General features: G+C 47.2%; 1 protein-coding gene across 2 annotated transcripts in view; it reads right to left on the bottom strand.

Moving 5' to 3' along the window:
- The window catches only part of TBX15 (T-box transcription factor 15), a 125,711-nt gene extending 107,460 nt beyond the window's left edge, over positions 1 to 18,251 (bottom strand). The window contains exon 1 of one of the 2 annotated variants that reach the window (XM_019956722.2): positions 18,235 to 18,251. Coding sequence is in view for 1 of the 2 variants with exons in the window: in XM_070785823.1 (XP_070641924.1) it covers positions 16,895 to 17,099 (205 nt within the window). In the remaining variant the exon portion in view is untranslated. Of the gene's footprint in view, positions 1 to 16,894; positions 18,174 to 18,234 lie in introns of those variants that run through there. The other variant, XM_070785823.1, reaches the window with a different exon arrangement.
- Between the last annotated feature and the right edge of the window lie 497 nt (positions 18,252 to 18,748).

Below are 18,748 nucleotides of genomic sequence, written 5' to 3'. Positions count from 1 at the left end.
AATGAAGGCCAGTGGGGGACCTCTGTATTTTTACCATGTTGGCTACACACTTGATAGTTGTAGGCTGTCTAAATGAGACTGCCTTATGACTATAAAATCACAGGCACAATTTTGAGAGGAAATTACAGACAGGCCCCTAAAAGAGGAGTTCCCTACAGTGGACTCCAAATGAAGATAAAATTGGTGACATCTGAGAAATTCATTCCCTATGGCAATACCCAAATTGTACATGAGCTCTGCATGGATACACGTAATTTTCTTCTGAAGTCACCCTATGTTTGATTCTGTACATCATGCCAATTAACATTTATATCAAATTATTCTTTTTCATCTTGGAATATTCCTGTTACATTGGATGCTTAGGATAGGTCTCAGAAGCAGTATTAACTTTTTTCAGAGGAAATTTCAGGGAAGGAGAGGCAAAAAGTACTCAAAACAGAAGGAGGAGCAGAAACAACTGCATGGAGAATGATAAAAAGTTAGGCCTCTGTCCAGAGGAATTGCAATATTCCAAAAAGAGATCTTACTCCTTGGAAGGAAAGTTATAACCAACCTAGATAGCATATTAAAAAGCAGAGACATTACTTTGCCAACAAAGATCCGTCTAGTCAAGACTATGGTTTTTCCAGTGGTCATGTATGGATGTGAGAGTTGGACTGTGAAGAAAGCTGAACACCGAAGAATTGATGCTTTTGAACTGTGGTGTTGGAGAAGACTCTTGAGAGTCCCTTGGACTGCAAGGAGGTCCAACCAGTCCATTCTAAAGGAGATCAGTCCTGGGTGTTCATTGGAAGGACTGATGCTAAAGCTGAAACTCCAATACTTTGGCCACCTCATGCGAAGAGTTGACTTATTGGAAAAGACCCTGATGCTGGGAGGGATTGGGGGCAGGAGGAGAAGGGGACGACAGAGGATGAGATGGCTGGATGGCATCACCAACTCGATGGACATGAGTTTGAGTGAACTCCAGGAGTTGGTGATGGACAGGGAGGCCTGGCGTGCTGCGATTCATAGGGTCGCAAAGAATCGAACACAACTGAGCGACTGAACTGAACTGAAAAAGAGAGCTCCACGCCCATGTTTGTTGCAGGATTATTCACAATAATTAAGACATAAAAACACTAAGTGCACAGGAAACCATATTCAATATACTTCGATAAGCCAAAATGTAAAAATACGAAAAATGTATATACATGTATAACTTTGCTGTACAGCAGATAGTCACACAACTTTGTAAATCAACCATACTTTAATAAATTTTAAAATAAAAGAGACTTCCCTGGTGGTCTAGTGGTTAGGATTTGGCGCTTTCACAGCTGTGGCCGGGGTTCAATCCCTAGTCAGGGAACTGAGATCCCACAAGGCGTGTGCCATGGCCAAAAAAGGCTAAAATAATAATAATAAAAGTAAAAAATAAAATAAAGTGTCCATCAATGGATGGATAAAGAAATGGGCATATACATATATATACTCATATGTGTGTATGAATATTATTCAGCCAGGAGAAAGAAGGAAATCCTACCATTTGTCACAATGTGAATGGACCTTGAGGGCATTACGCTAGGTGAAATAAGTCAGACAAAGACAAATACTATATGATCTCACCCATACGTTGCATTTTTAAAAAGCTGAATTCATAGAAACAGAGTAGAATGGTGAGTAGCAGGGGTGGGGTGGGGGAATTTAGATGTTAGTCAAAGGGTGCAAACTTGTAGAGAGAAGGTAAATGAGTCCTGGAGACCTAACACACAGCATTGCGATTATATTCAACAACACTCCACTATGTACCTTAAAGCTGCTGAGACCAGATCTTAAATGCTCTCACCACAAAAGGCGGTCATCATGTTTCAGTATATAGATGTATCAGATCAACACACTGTATAACTTAAACTTATACAATGTGTATGTCATTTTTTAAAAAGTCAGCCTGTGTAAAGGGAATAGGGCAAGCAGTGGAGATAAGCTAAGAAGGGTAGTTCGGGACAATGCTGTCCGACACTCACCAAAAGGTTTCTCATAAGAACACTGGAGAGTTTCTGAGTTCTCAGCTTACCAACAGTATAACCATGAGCATGGAAACACTGAGCACTTTCCATAGGCCTGGCACTGTGCCAAGCACTTTGCATTTGTTATCTCACTTAACTCTCACAACAACTCTGCAGCATGTGTCACTGCCCTCATTGTACACGGATGCACTGGAGGCACAGAAGTAAGTCACTAACTTCAGGCTACACAGTCAGAACCACGTCCACTGGTCCAGCCTCCCTAACCGGCACCCCATGCTCTTCTCCACTGTACAAGGCTGCCTCTTTGGCTTCCATCTGTTATCTTAGTTTCCCACACTGGCTGGTTTCTTCTGCTTCTAGGATATGAAGGACCGTCTGCTTTCTACAGAATTTCATACTCATTCCCCAACAGAGGCCATCCAATACAGTATAGGGTTGGTACTCAGCTGGCAAGATGATGGATTGAAAAAAAAATCCTCAAAGTTTAGGAAAGATGCTGGATGAAAACATCTCAAAAGTCTACCTACACACATGCCCCCAAATTGCCCCTGCCTTAAAGCCAGATCTGTCATTCTCAACACTCACCAGCAATGAGCCACACAGCTGTACAGGCCTAACAATTTGGGCAGGAAAACAGACAGGCAAAGAAAAAGAAGAATGTAGTCAAGCCCCAAGGAAAAAATGTTAACATCCGGAACCAATTCGCCCACGCAGGCTGGGGAACCGTTACACCCAGCTCTCCATAACACCCCCCAGCCCTCCCTATACACACACACACACACAGAGTCACTCTCTAGGCCATGGTTTACTATTTGCTCGCTCCCACGGCAGTCAAACTGTCCTGTGTCCATAGGAAGTGCCTTCTGTCGTACCTACCACCCAGTCAGAATATCACAGAGATGCCTTAAATCTCTGTAATGTCACAGTCTAATCTGGGTAATGCACGGTTGCAGCATATGGGATCTAACGTTCCCAGGATTAATGTTGGTCATGCAACCAGTGTTCCGAACACTGAAGGAACTGAAGGAACACTGAACTGGCCAAGGCCTGGCTGATTTCAGATCCCTGAAGCATCTACATTTCTAAATGGACGCATCTCATGGATGAAATCCAGCAAATCACCCAAGACTGCAGCATTCATCTCATCCTCTGCCACACTCTATATTTCAAGAGTTTGGCTCCACATGGGTTCCTTGGGAAAGGAAATGGGCCCAGAGATCCATATGCTTCTGTTGCTGTGAGAGCATATCAAATCTCATCAATCACTGCCGGCCCAGAGCAAGGTGGGCAAAAGGAGAAAGTAAAGCTTGAAAACAGAGACTGACTTGACATCTTTCTCTTTTTAGCTTCTAAAAGCCATTTTTCTTTCACTGTGCACAATAGACAGGAATATGATAGACCTTACCATTAAAGGGCCAAGAAACACATTAATACTTAAGTCTACACACTGAAACTGGGGGTAGGGGTGGGGGATTCTTTTTCCTCCAAATCCCTGTTGGAGGCATCAGACTTCCTAAGAGAGAACGGTTACTCTGAGTGAAGGAGGGGGTGAGAAATGATGGAAAGACAGTGAACAGGTCAACCAAAAACCCTTGAAACCCACTGCTAAGTTTCCTGAAACTCACTGCTTGGATCATACCCACTTATAGTGCGTCAGAAGAGTAAAGGAGTTCTGGGTTGTAAACGTTTATCAGGATGAGAGACTTCTGCAAATAACTGATCCCATACGGAACTAGACTGCTCTAAATAGAGCTGTTACAAAATAAATGAATCAGAGCAGTCACTCAGAGGTTAAAGTTAAAGCCGTGACTCTGAGAGCGAGTGTACTTGCTGTGGGTCCTCAAGGCAGTTTCCTAATCTTTGGGCATTAGAAAGAAGCCACTGTGGAAATCAGAATCTCCTCCTTTGTAAATTCAATCCATGGCAAAGGGATTTCAGCTGTGATTGCTGAGTTTGAAAAAAAAATCAACAGCACTTAGAAATGCACGAATTGCTCGTCACTGCAACTGATACATTTCTAAGCTGTTCCATTTTGAATCAATTACCAATAAGATTCCATCCATCCCATTGTGAATGGAGAAAGGAATGGGTAAAACAGAGCAGTTAAAGTTTCCCCTGAATTTCACTGCAGGAGGGGATTTAGGATGAGGAGGTTTTAGATAAAATTCAATATATAGCCACTGTATTTCAAACATTGAGATTTCTGTGCATTAAAGTCAAAGCAAGTCATGCTGAAAAGGCTGTATTTGTCCCATTCCAAAAATGGCTTATATGAGTTGAGTTTATGGCTTATAAACTCAACCCTGAATTGCTGTCACAGAGGCCTCTACAGCAGGTATGAAGAAGGCATCTTAGGGTTTGTTGTTGGTTGTTCAGTCACTAAGTCATGTCCAACTCTTTGCGACTCCATGGACTGTAGCCCACCAGGCTCCTCTGTACATAGAATTTTCCAGGGAAGAATACTGGAGAGGGTTGCTGTTTCTTCCTCCAGGAATCTTCCTGACCCATGGATCAAACCCAAGTCTCCTGCATCACAGGTGGATTCTTTACCACTGAGTTACCAGGGAAGCCCACCTTCGGGCTAGAGGGACTTAAAACAGGAAAGGAAGATAGAGAACCAGAAACTATAAATGAGATCTCTCTTATTTACGATTTAACAATCACTTTAGGGGAACAGCACAGACAGCAAGCATAAGTTTCCATCTACAAAAGTACAAAGTTCTCTCTAAAGCACTGAAGAGTCATCCACAGTGGGGAGCAATACAGTCTAATGGTTAAGACTGATTCTGGAGCCATGTGGAGCTGTGTTTAAACTCTGGCCCGGCCAGCTAAAGTAACCTAGAGCTATGTGCCTGTGGGCAAGTTATTTTCCTCATCTGCGGGCTTCTCAGGTGGAGCTAGAGGTAAAGAACCCACCTGCCAATGCAGGAGACATAAGAGACACGGGTTCAATCCCTGGGTCAGGAAGATCTCCTGGAGGAGGGCATGGCAACCCACTCCAGTATTCCTGCATGGAGAATCCCATAGACAGAGGAGCCTGGTGGCCCACAGTCCATAGGGTCACACAGAGTCGGACACGACTGAATTGACTTAGCAGCATGCACGCATCCTCTTCTGTAAACAGGGAAACAATTAATTCCCTTGGAGGACTATACAGTGTATAGAGTGTATACAGTGAAAAGGTGAGTAAAACCATCAGCATGGTGACTGGTACAGGTTCCACTCTCTAGCCATGAAAGCTCTTAATAGCTAGCACTGTGGGCATGCTGAGATAAGATGATGCTTGTAAGATTGGAAGTATGGAAACATCTGATCAAATGTGGAGCAGAGAGTCTATTTTGAAGACCGAGACCTGCCTCCAGTCAGGGCAAAGCAGGTCCCTCCTCTGAATGGCCAGAAAGGACCTGAGTGCTGCTGGTGAAGGGCCCTAGCTCCTTGAAGGAGGGAGGCCTTGGGAGGGATCCTTTCTCTATTCCTCTTTCCCCAGGAATGCACCTTCTCCCACTGTGGTGGAGAATCAATATAAACAAAGTCTGAGGTGTAGCTATATTTTTTTAATAGTAAATGATCAAATCCAGACTTCTGTTTTCCAGAAGGAAGAAAACTGTGCAAAAGTGTGCAGCCAGATATGAGTTCTCACAGAATGGCTGCATTTTCTTCTGCTTCACTGGAAAAAGACTTCCCAGTGTCTTCTTTCCCAACAGTCAGCTTAGTTATAGGATTCCCTTTCATTTAGTCCCTTTACTCTCCCTCTCTCTTTTTAATTCAACCAAGCAGCACCTAAAAATCCTTCACAGCAGCCTCAGCTCACTGGTTAAACTGGCCATTCTGCCCAGAATCCTGGGGTCCATCAGAAGACAGGCTTTACAAACAAAGCCTTATGAAGATGAACATTATTTCCTATACAATAAAACCTGACCTTTGGGGGATTTCTGGGCTCCAAAAACTAACCAAAGAGAAACACACAGGAGTTATTCCACTTCCCTGCATCCAGAAAGGCCCCTCTGTCTGCTGCCAGAATGGAGTTCCTGAAGAGCTGGTAAAGCTGAGGCTCCCCAGCCATAGCCCCTGCCCAGACCCTCTTCCTAATGTTTGTCAGCTGGCTGATCCCCACCCTTGAAAGCCCTCTCTCCCTCCCTCCGGTGCTCACTCAGGTGCTGGCTTCCTGCCTCAGTGGAACCCTGAATAGCAATGGCTCTCAAAGTTCAGTTTGAGTTAAGGCATGCACACTTAAAATCCTGTCCTCTGTCTCCAACCATAGGCTATGTACACCAAGTGGGGATCCCACTTCAAGTCCCAAACATCCCATTTAAACCAAAAGACTGGGGGAGAGGGATACTGGCTATAGTAATTTACAATCTGCAACAGTTTCTTATGTAAACTAGTCACTAAGGTGAGTAATCACTATCAGTTCAATTGATAGGAATAATAGGCACCACGCTAAATTCTTTTTTCTTTAAATGTGCACTATCTCATTTAGTCCTCACAACCACCTTCTGATGAATACATTTCTTACTACTGATGCAGAAACTGGGGTTGATAGAGATTAAGTAATTTGCCCAAGTGTTGGAACTAGGGCTCAGACACAAGCTGTTTAACCCCAGAAACCTGAGCTTTTAACCATTCTACAATCCACCCATTGTAACAAATTGAAACAATAATACAGATAACTATCTCATTAGAGTGTTTTGGAAAATCTACATACATATATAATTGTTTTATATAATTATTTGGAATATATATTGTTATATATCACATTACATTATTACTATAATATATAACAATATATATTTACACATATTACATTATACTGATAGTATATAATTATATAACAGCACAGTGGCTGGCACATAGTGTTCAATAAATTGGTTATCATTGCTCTTATTGCATTATCAGTATATTTTTATTATTTACTAAGTGTTTGCTCTGTGCCAGCCACCTGCACCAGGCTCTAGACATACAAAGCAATGAAGACAGCCCCACAGCAGTTTATAGGGCAACAGTGAGAGAGGATGACCAGTAAATCTAAAATTCCATAACAAAAGAAATTCTGCACAGGGGCTAGAGCAGCAGAGAACAGGGCAGCAACTGAGGCGGGGAGCTGTCACTGGGGTTCCAACTGTAGAAGTCTATAAGGAAATAAAGTCCCACAAGATAGAAACATGAGATACCCTCCTCAGTGTGTCCTGGGCCCAGTCTTTTCGTCTGACCCTGCCCTCAAGTTCAGAAGCTATGAATAGAGGTCTTGAATGCTAAGCTGTCTTCTGATGTATCTTGTTGACAAGCGTTTTGCCTGTTACTAAGTCATCCTTTTAGCATTCTCACATCTCTGCCAGATCAAGATCTCGGCTTAGCAGACTGGACATGGAAAATAGTTCCTAGTGCTTTCTATCAGGCTCAGATAGAAATGAGGGGCAACTGATTCTGGGGGGTGGAGCCAGGTGGGAGGGTGGTCCACCAACTCAGTTTACCAGTGCTTAAGTTGCTTTCCTCAGTCTTCATTTTTTTCAAATCCATAGAATTTTTCCAGCTATTTCTGAGAATGGCAGAAAAAATGTTAGAAGCAAAAATAACTTGTATTTCTTTTAAATTCAGTAATGCCATAGAACTCTTTTGGCAGGAGAGCCCTGGGCGTTCACACAAGCAACAATAGGTTATATCAAACACAAAGACTAGAAATCACTGATCCGGGACATCTGAACATGTGATATTAATCTAAAAACTTTTCAAGAGCTTTATGGAAGCTCTTAATTCTAGCTATAAAAAAAAATTTTTTTTTTGGTCTTATGTTGCTATTACTGTTACTTTCTACAACTGCAATAAAACTTCCCTCATTCCAACAAAGTAAAGGATGTCAGTTCAGTTCAGTTCAGTCGCTCAGTCGTGTCCGACTCTGCGACCCCATGAATTGCAGCTCGCCAGGCCGCCCTGTCCATCACCAACTCCCGGATGAGTCAAATGATAGCTAAGTTGTATTAGGAGGAAAAAATAAAAATTATTTTTTAAGTTAACAGGATTACAGAATCTTATAGCTAAAGGGGCCTCAGGTTATTTAAGCCTCTCTCGTATTTCATGAACCAGGAACCAAGGCCTCCTCAGTGGCTACGAACCAACTTTAAAACTTTTTTTTTCACCATTTATATGTCTGCCTTTAAAACCAATATCCTCGGTTCCAACATTAATAACAAAGCTTGCACTAGAATCTAGTCTAATTTAAGTTAGTGTAGCCCACTTCCTATCTTAATACATGGATATAATCTAGAATACAAGGGCTTGTGTCCAATGTGGTGTAGTGAAGACTCAAAGATAACCATGTAAGCAATTAAAGTTTCTGAAATGTTTCACAATTCAGTATTCCTCTGCAAGCTTGCGTATACAATTAATTTTCTAACTAAGCCCTTTCTTTTCATATACAGTGCATAGATATATATACACGGAGCCCTTCTCCAGTTTTGCTGCAAAGAAATCAAAGTATTAGGCAACTGAATTAAGAAAGATTTGTCATATCCAGGGAGAGCACTGCTGCATTCACAACCACTTACGGCCCAAATGCGTGCCCCTCCCCACTGTGAAAAGCGAGTATTTTTCAGTAGCAAGAATGGGAGGCCTGAAACAGCCAAGTCACCTATCCACTAGGCTACAATTCTGGGCCCTGGGACCTGGTGTGATTGACGCTTGGGAACCAGGATGCCTCGAGGCGGGACTTCCCTCGCAGCGAACGCTCAGCTCTTGAAGGGAGGCCATCTGGCTGGCTTCTTGCAGAATATAGTCATTTCTCAATCTACTTACTAAAGCTGAGTGATTTCTTTGCTTTTCTGAGAAACGCATTACTTCATTGTTTCAAATCTCCAAGAACAGCATGAAGAACAATTGCCTGCTGTCCCTTTGTCTCGGTGGGCAACGCGGGCTTCCTGAAAAGAAGTATCTCTGGGTTATGAGTCCCACGCATCCGGGAATCATCTGCGTTTCGAACCGACAAAATGACTTTCCTTTTTAACGGGCTGGCTATGATAGTGACTGACCCTAGAAATCACCCATTTGGAAATGGTTAGGGATTTTAAAACTCTACGAGCCGAGGGCTTCTTGGTTTCTAATTGCTGATGTTTGAAGTGCGTTTGATTCCCCGAAAATGTGTTTAGCCTGATGAAAGCAAAAGCTCAAACTCCCCCAGGGCGCGAGGTGTAAGATCCTTGGATCCAGTTTGATTTAAAGTTGGGTTGGGGTTCCCCGCCACCACCGCCTCCGAATTTTCTTTGGGAGGGGGGACGGGAATCTTCCATCAAAGCCCTCCTGATTACCCCCACTGTCCCTGCATTTCTCCAGGATGTAAGTAGAGCTGAGAAATGCACCCACCATCCCTCAGTATGCCGGCCCTGGTTTCAAAGGCCCCGCGGCAACTGCGGGCCCACGGATCGGCCAGGCCCAGCCTCGAGAGCCGGAGCAGGGAACCCCGGGCCGCGCGCCGCGAGGCTCGGCCGCCGCTCCCTCGCCGAGACGGCCGACACCCGGGCAAGTAACGAGGGGCGGAGGGCCGGCAGCCGCGACAGCGGCCCAATTCGCCGACTCGTGACAGTCACCCGAGGGGCCCTGGTTTCCCAGGGATGGTTTCACATTAAGAGATGCAATCCCAATGCCTTCCTCAGTGAAACGTCATCTGAATTTTTTTTTTTTAAGGGGGTAAAAATGAGCGACCGAGGTGTGTGTAGGAGGTTGAAGTAAGGGAAAAGGATGTCGGGGTGCGGGGAGATGACGGGAAAGGGGAAAGTTAAGGGGACCTAACTGCTTTCCAAATCCCGGTCTGGAGATTTTGACATTACGCTCTGGGCTGTGGGATAGCAAAAGAAAGTCAGGGGGTGTTCGGGGTCAGAATTTTGGTTCACCTGGTAGAGAACTAGGCACTGAACTCTAATGATCCAGCTAGGTGTATAATGAAGATCTTGTAAGAGGAACTCTACTGTTATCTGTAGCGTTTTGGTTTTTAAAAGAAGGCTGTATTAGGAGATTACTCCTGCAATCCACAATTAGGGGGTTGATGTTTTGTTCTTGCAATCCTCTAAAGTGTGTGACAACTGGGAAATAGCTCAGCAAATATACTGCAGACAATATAAAGACAAGATTTAAATACATTTCCTATATTCTTAAATTATTTCCCTCAAATCACAGTGTTTCTCTCATGATTTCTATTAACCATCATTATTATCCAGACTTCTCTTAGTGGTTCCCTTAAGTCCTCTTGGGAGAAGATGAAATTACTCTTCGGAATACAAGGCAGCCTCTGTCCATCCAAAAGGAAGATGGCATTATTCACAAAATAAAGAAAAATTTAGACATTAGAAAAATTTCCACTCTCCTTGTTCTTTTCAATTACACCTGCACAGTCTCATTTTCTGGTGTTTTCTTTTAGCCTTTAGTCAAAATCAATTAATTTGAAAGTTAAATAAAAATTCCAGTAACTGTAAGTTTCAGGTCCAGGATACTCTTGAATTGTCAAAGGATATCTAGATATGACAAAATCTCTGGCCCCCCAGATTTTAGATATTCCCAGTTTGTTAAACTGGCTCCAAACAGGAAAAAAAAAGCAGTTTCTTTTCTCTGAAATTTTATCTATGACCTATTCAGAACTTGATGTTAATGCATAAATTTGTATATAAACACATGCAAATTTTACAGAATAAAAAGTAGTGATTTCAGGGCCTATTTTCACTTCTGGCATCAAAAACTCATCATCAGTTTGTAGTCAGTAAAAATGTCCTGCCCTGCCTCAAAGTGAAGCCATTAATGGCAGGGAATAAATGTTGATTTGTTGTCACCAGTTGCAATTCCCCACCTCTTTCCATTTCACCTCCGGTCCTCCCTACTGAGTCTCATTTTCCACCCTGACACTTAGAACAAGGGCCTCACTTAAATTAACTAATGATTATCCATGCCCGGAGAAGTGTAAACAGACCTTAATTTCTAAATTTGCTAATTGCTCTAACCAGTGTAGACCCCTGAGTATCTCAGTCATGCACATATAAAATTCAAAGCTCACTAGAAACCAGAAAAGGCAAAGCAAAAATAAATCACCTGGATGAGAGGAAGAAGGGAGAAAGATTCCACGTTCCATCAGCTCCCTACTTTTCTCTGTGAAAAAATATCCCCAAAAGTTAAAACTTAAAAAGCCACTCAAATATTCTCCCCTTGCTTAACTACTTTGTCTTTTGGGAGTAAGAAAGCAATAACCAGTTACACCCTTGAACAATCATTGGACAGATTTCTGCATTTCCAGAAAGGAAAGTGAAATGCCAATCTGTTCTTTATCCCTGTGGAATTTGCACAGTTCAGCCTGGCTTACAAAAAAAAAAAACCTACCATCACCTAGAGAAGAAACTTTCAGATTTAAGAAGTAATCATTTTTCTCCTGGGGTATGAGAAATAAACTTCTGTTAGAGTCCATAACCAGGATCTCAAAAAAAGTGCTCTCATCTTACTAATATTATAATTTTGGCAATACAGAAAAGGATTGTGACAGACCTGGAATATTTCATTCTTTAATGCTAGCAATGCCCTTAGAGAGGCTTGGATGAACAAAATGTTTCGGTCTTCTGAGCCAAAATGTATTTGTCCCTCCCTCTTTGTGGCCCAAAATGAAGGATTCATGATGAGGGACTTGCTTCCATTAAACTTGTCCACACAAAGGAAATTATACAAATAAATCGGGGTACACAAACCACCAATACCCAATCATTTCAGTTTTAGCTCCCAGGTTAAGCATTTCATACCATTTTTGGCTTGCTCTTCACATGCCAGGTATATTAATTAAATATGCTAATCTAATTTTCTTTAATAATTAAAAGATGTTCAAGACACCATTTGAAGTAATGGGGAAACGCACAGGAAATGGCAGCCGATATGCAGATATATATCAATATAATTTAGATCCAAATTCCACTGTAAGAAATTTAATTCCCCTTTCCCCCTGCATGAACGTCACCTCGTGAACTTTTCTTTCTGGGAGTTTTTGCGTATAAAATCAGGAAACCCAAAGGCGCTAGTTCTGAATCCAAATAAAGTGTTCTATAAGAAACAGCGTTGGGTGGGGCGTGGAAGACGCGAATTTAGAATCGCTGCGCACCTAGGCTGTAAGCTGATCTGTCCAGGAAAGCCTTCACCGCCCATTAGGCTTGTGCTCTTCGGACCGGTCTCAGAGAGGCAGAAGCCAGCCGGGCAAGGGGCTGCCCTGCACCGAGTAGCCATGAATCCAAAACACCGCCCCGCCCCACCCCATCTCCCGCGCGCGCGCCTTCCACACGCTTTACACCCGTTTCTGAAACCTCCCTCACCTGCAAGTGGAGGTGGCGGGATACAAGGGGGCGACCTGCGGAGGTGCAAACCACAGCCCAATCCACTTTCCTTCCACCACAGTCCAAACTCTGGGCATCAGGATTTCCTCCATTCTCTGTCCTCCCCACTGCCCTCGAGCACTTTGCTCGATTCATGGGATAAAACGCGTTAGAATAATCTCCTTCCGAGTGCCTTCCGTCTTGCCATCACGCCAGGACTGGAGTTTTACGCAGAACGTCTCCATTCCCTTCCCCACCTCTCTGGGGACACTGCGGTGCGCTCTCCCAGACCGTGCAAAAAAAAGGCATTTGGCAGTCAGGCCCCAGCAAACCACCATCCTAACCCGGCCTACAACGAATTCAGACCTTGCCTACCCCTTCACTCCCTTTCGGATTCGTGACACAATGTCATTACCAAAGAGGCAGCCACAGTGGAAGACTGTTTTGACCTGACACCCAGGTCACGTTCAGAAGGCCCCACACTTGGCTTCTTTGCAGGGCGCAGAGCCGGCACCTCTAGGCCTGCACGGGCGTCGGGACGCACGCACCACCAAGGAACCGAAGTTCTTCCGGAGAAAGACCTTTAAGCGTCTAGCGCCGCGCGCCTCCTACCCTAACACTAGGGTCCAAGCCGCGGCCTGCGCCCTGGCTGGTGCTTGCCTTGCACAAGTATATTCTCCCCCACAGTCTCAAACGCATCGCTTTTCCTCTTTACTTAAACATAAGTGAAGAATCATTTCCTCTGTTTTGACCCTTGTGTTTCCATATTGCGGAGAGGGGGAGTCGGTTAGACATGTGAGGACAGGATTAAAATCTTGGAGTTCTACTCTGAGCGAACAAACCATAAACTGGCAGATTAATCCCCGTGACAAGTTAATTTTGATAATTCGAAGGAAGCAAGGGCCCTGGGAACCGCGAGGGCTTTTTCTTGTCTTATTCTACTACAGGTTGCGCAGCCGGCCGCCTGGGACAACGCGAGCGCCTGACGTGAGTGCACGTGTGCGTGCGGATTTCCCTGGCGTTATTGGGTGTGCCTGCTTTGTGTGCCCACCCGCGTGCGTCGCCACCTCCTTGGGCCGCCGCCGAACGCCTTGGCTGCAGAGGTTCAGGCCTACGGACTTCGGAAGGGGAAATCCCTTCGCAGAAGGTTTAAATTATTTTTCTCCGCGGGAGATCGGGCTTCGGTCGCACTGGGCTGTGGATTTGGGCGGGAAAGGCCCAAACCGGAGCTGGGGAAGCCGGGTGGAGCAGAGGCTGCGGTCCGAACGCAGATGGCGCCGCCGCGTGCCCGAAATATACTTCCAAGGCCGCAGCCGCCGGAGCAGCTGTTCCCGGCGAGCCGGCGATCGTGGCTCGAAAGTTTCCTCCGTTGCTGCTGTGTGAGAGGCGGGGGGCAAGCCAACCCGAGAGCCAGGCTTTTCGGAGACGGGTTTTGAGACCCTCCGCAGCCCGCAGAGGCTGTTTCCTGGCGGCTTCTCCGAAAGACTAGAGTGCTGGCCTGGGTGTGAAAATGAGGGTACCTCGCAGGCCCTCCTCCAGGGCCCTGAGGGCCTCAGGGTCTGGGGGAGGCGGGGAACCACCAGGCTTGGTGGAAAATTTTGAAATACATACTGTGTGTCCTCTGATGTGTGAAGACCTACAGCGAGCAGGCCGGGCCGGTCCCCTGCTGCTGCAGGTTGGCGCCCCAGGCTGCGGGCGCGCTCGGCGCCAACTAAAGCCAGCTCTGTCCGGACGCCGAAAGAAAAACGGGCTGTGAAAAAGCAAAAGCCACGTCTTTGAGAAAAATAAATAAATAAATAAAAGCTGAGCATTAAAATCGGACCCCTAAGTTACCTGTAGATCCCGGGATTTTGAGGGAGGGCTGAAAACGATGGTACGGGTCAGAGAGGGGTATGGTGAGAATGATAAACAGAGAATGATAAATACAGCTGATCTAAGGCGGATGGCCAGTGTACGTGTGCATGTTTGTTTAATCCCCCAGGCCCTTGGTAATATTCTTGTCGTGGTGGGATTTTTTCCTGTTCCTGATTTCTCATCGGCCTAGGGCAGCTGAGCCCCACAGTGAGTCCAGCCCCTCTTGTGCTAATTGGGAGAAGAAAGTTTAAAGACAGTGGCAAGGCCCAGCCGGGCAGAGACACGGCCCTGGGCATGATGGGAGTCCCTGCGCCCCCTTTCCCGCCTCCACCATACACACATCTTTACATGTGGCCCTGCCTTTGTATTGTTAGCAGTCTGTATTAGAGACAAAAAGAAAGGTCTAAAAGGAACCCCAAGCCCTCCAGTGTTACCCTCCAGGCTCAAAGCCCAAAGCTCTGCCTCCTCCACTCCCCTGACTGCGAAGCCTCCACATCAGAGCGCACTTTGAATGAAAGATCTGTTTTTCATTCTACATCCTGTTTGTCCTGGTCCTAAGAGTTTTGGCCACTGCAGGGACCTTGGAGATTCCCCTGGTCTACCACCGAACGAGGCTCAGCAGGATGCAGCCCGGCTCTGAAGAAGGCGCCTCCAGTGCTCTTGGCTTCCAGCTATTTCCTCCTCCTGGACCTTTGCCCCACAAACATATTTCGTTTTCTCTAACCCAAAGGCCCTTTAAAAAAAAAAAAAAAAGTTATAAAGGTAATGGGAACTCATTACCTCAACTCTCTGTCAGGTAAAGTTCTCTATTAGGTCCTCAACCCCTACCCCCATCCTGGAGGATTGAGGAAACAGCATTCTGGACACCAGGTCCTCCTGTTCACATCCCTGAACTGGTCTCTCCTTGTTCCAAATCTTCATTTTTCTCTCCTCATTATTTTCTGAGAAGAACTTCAGAAAGAAAACTGCCAGCTGAGTCCCCTATTATGATCCGAGTGTTGATCCTTTTGGACACGCGACCCTACACCAGCTCCCTATGACCTGTATCCCCTCTCCCAGAGAAAAGTACCGGAGGACAGGACAGAGCGTCTGCATACTCAGTTAAGTAACTTCTCCCTTTTCCACCATCGCAAAAATAAAATAAAATAACCTCCCCAATTATGAGCTGTCCTAAGACCTGCAAGAACTTCCACTAAACTGTGTGAAGGCCCAAAGGAGATTTTGACAACAAATAAGTGCGGTGAGGAAATAGGGTCTGTCCAGAGATGGGAAACACACATTAGCCACGCGTTCCTTTCTGGATTGCCCACACAGGGGTCCGCGTGGACAGGCACCCGCATCCAAATACAGGGAAAGGCTTGAGCGGATTAAATAAATCTCCTTTTAATTTTCTTTTCATCGACTAATAAAAATAATTCCCCAGCACTAAACCCAAATACCGTAACCGGCCGCAAGAACACGGAGAATTCATAAAACTCTGTCTCTGCAGGTCACCCGCTAATCGCGTTATTATTAGCCTCGGGAGCATGGAAATTGAACTGTCACTGCCGAAAGAGAAAATGTAAGCGACAGCTGTCTCTCCTTGGATCGGCCAGTTTTCCAGCCCCCAAGCTCCTTCCTGGGCCTCAAGTTGGGTCCCCAAGCTCATGGGCCTGCCGCCGCCCCTCATCTCTTTACGATCCGCCGCCCCCTTCCGACTTGCCGGCGCTCTGACCCAAATCTACTCCCCAGCCCTAGCTGGTCAGCAGGAGCACCTCCCGAAAAGTTTTACAAATCCTGGCTGGAAAGTTTCTGAAGCGCTAAACCAAGCAGTGAGCGTAGCCTGAGTGTGTGTGTTTGTGTGTGTGTGTGCGCGCGCGCGCGCAAAATTCTTCCGACAACAGCTGTTCCCCCGGACTGTTTTGCACAGTTGAAATCTTGGCACTTAATACAAAACGTTAAGTTGTTCCCCGCCCCTTCTAAGATTCTGTTAAAATATTGACATCGACATCCGCCCGGTGTTTTACATTTTATGTGCATATAACTGTGCATAGAATGCGTACAAATTCAACACGATACTGCACCGTTCCCCACAAATACGCAAAGACATGGGCTCTGAAGAGTGGTCCCGGACGCAGCGTAAGGGGGCTAACACCCATTCCTCTTTCCACAAATGCGGACGAAGTAGAAATATAATTGTGCTCCCTCGTCGAAGGGAGTAGGAGAAACACAACAACTTGAGTCCCAGAAAAGTTGGTGGGGGAAGGGAAAGGACCGAGGTTGCAGGCTAAACGGGACAAACGGCAATTTCCACAGGGGTGTTGGACGGAGAATTCCGTGCCAGTCCTCGGAGCTCTCAGAAGCGAATCCCAGCTCCTCTGCGATCGGGCCGTTGCCTTCGATCCTCGCCCCTCTTAACCCCAGGGGCCTGCAGCCCTCTCAGCGGCGAACACGGAGAACACTGCATTCTGCTCCCAAAAAGAGAAGGGGATGCGAGCAAGTAGGCCTTCTGGCTTGAGGTTGGCGACGAAACTGCAAGGCTCAGGCCAGTTCCCCCAAATTGGTTCCAGCGAATTAGGGGAAACCTCAAGGCATTGCGCAAAGAAAAAGAAACCGGCGTTGGACTAAGACGGCGTCACGGTCAGGGCCTTCCTACTCGCCACTCTCCCCGCCGGCTCGCCTCCCCGCGTCCCCCCTCCGCCCGCCTCCCGCGTTCCGGCTCCACGCACTCACCCGGGTGAGGCTCCAGGCCGTGCGCACCCGCGTCCTCCGCGTCTCCGAGTGGGCCCGCGGGGCTCAGCGCCTCCATGGACAGGTCCAGCCCCTTCTCCTCCCAGTCTCGCAGCTTCCGCTTTTTATTTGAGCCGATCAAGGCTTCAACGGAGAAGGCATGTGCTCGAGAGCTCAGGGCGACTGCAGATCTTCTCCTTTCACTCATCTTAGCCGCCCGCACCCCGGCTCCCGCTCGCCCCCACTGTAGAGGGAGCAGCCCGAGCCCTCACGCTCCGAGCGCCCACCGGGCCGGGCCCGGGAGAGGCGGCGGCGAGGCGGCCAAGACTGAGGCAGCGGCTCCGCGGGTCCTGGGCACCCTCCCCCTGCGCCCTGCACGGCCGGCTAGGACCGAAGTCCTTGGCTGCCCCAGCCGCTAGGAACGTGCGCCCGGAGCGCCACCCGCTCGCTGCATGAGCGCCCGAGTCCTGCTTCCCACCCACCCGGGCAGGCGCTCACAGGCGGTGTAGACTGGACTTCATCATTTTTTTATTCTCTCTCCCTCCTCCCTCTCCCTTTCTCTCCTCCCTCTCCCTCTTCCTCTCTTGGTCTTCCCGTCCTTGCTCTGATCCAAACTTCTGGGAAACTTTTTTTTCTAAATTCCTCCCTTCCCGAGGAGCTGGGGGCAGGCGGTGCGCTCCTGTCCGAGGGGCGAGGGAGAGGGAGGGGGGAGGAAGAGAAAGACTGAGGGGGAAAAAAAAGCCAGCCCCCGACCAATGGCGAAGAGGGAACTGGAGAAACCCTGAGAACGCGGGCCAATGAAAAGGGGGGAGAGACTGAGGCTCGCGCCAAGGCTCCGCGCTGGCTGTCCCCGGGATGCTCCTGGGCCGACTTTAACTCCTGGCTTCCCGGTCCCCCACGGTTCCTCGTAGTGGGGGGCGGGGGTGAAAGTCGAGGTCAGATCTGTGCCGTTACAAACTCCTGCAAGTCCCAAATTCATACCTTTTCCTTTCAAATCTGCTAGGTCTCATAGTCGCTGCAAGCGTAGGGTCATTTTAAATGCGGAGCTGGAACTGAGGGGCTCCGACAAAACGTCAACCTGTCCAAATACACCAGAAAACGATTCCAATAAAATCGCGCTTGCCCCCCAGATGCTTTCAGATCTGCTAGTTCCCTCGCTTCATAGGTTCCTAAGCAACTCTGATTATGGCAAAACGAAAGAAACAAACAAGAAAGCCTCGTTAGTACCCAAGGTCTTGTAATTGGAAACAAAAAGATCGCTGCCTCCTTCCAGCTCTACCTGGTAGAGAAGGTGACGTAGGCGCCCTCAAAGCGAGAGGCCGGCGTAGGGGCACCCGGCTTACCAAGCGCTCGGCAGGCGGATCCTGACTGTGCCCCCGCACGCAGCAAATGCTGTCCTTCCGTTCGGCGTGGATGCTAAACCGAGCTTCGCCTGCTCGGGGCGCTGGCTCTGGAGAACCCGCCGAGAGGGGCTGGCCGAGGGCAGACGGGAACTTTGACAGCGCAAACGGAGCTTTTTCAAAATTCCCTTCAAACCCGATCACCTCGGGAGCCCGGCTCTCCCCGCCCCACTGATCCTCCCCATCGTAAAAAAAAAAAAAAAAAAAATCTTTCAGGACAGCGTGGTTGTCGGGATTTCTAAGGGACTTAAATCCAATACTTTGGGCCATCCTGATTTCACACACTCCCTCCCAGGTTACGCTACTGTTCTCGGGCCGCTGGAGACCCTGAGCGCGCGCAATGCAGCGCAGAGCGAGTTTAGAGGGGCCAAAAAGTTTATCCTGCCAAGCTGGCAAAAGTCTCGGATTTCGCGGAGGACGGCCCAGGCCACGATCCGATCGTCCCAGCGCTCTGGTC

This window comes from Bos indicus, chromosome 3 (genome assembly GCF_029378745.1).
Source record: "Bos indicus isolate NIAB-ARS_2022 breed Sahiwal x Tharparkar chromosome 3, NIAB-ARS_B.indTharparkar_mat_pri_1.0, whole genome shotgun sequence".
NCBI lineage: Eukaryota > Metazoa > Chordata > Mammalia > Artiodactyla > Bovidae > Bos > Bos indicus.
This window is presented reverse-complemented; position numbering and strand designations above follow the sequence as displayed.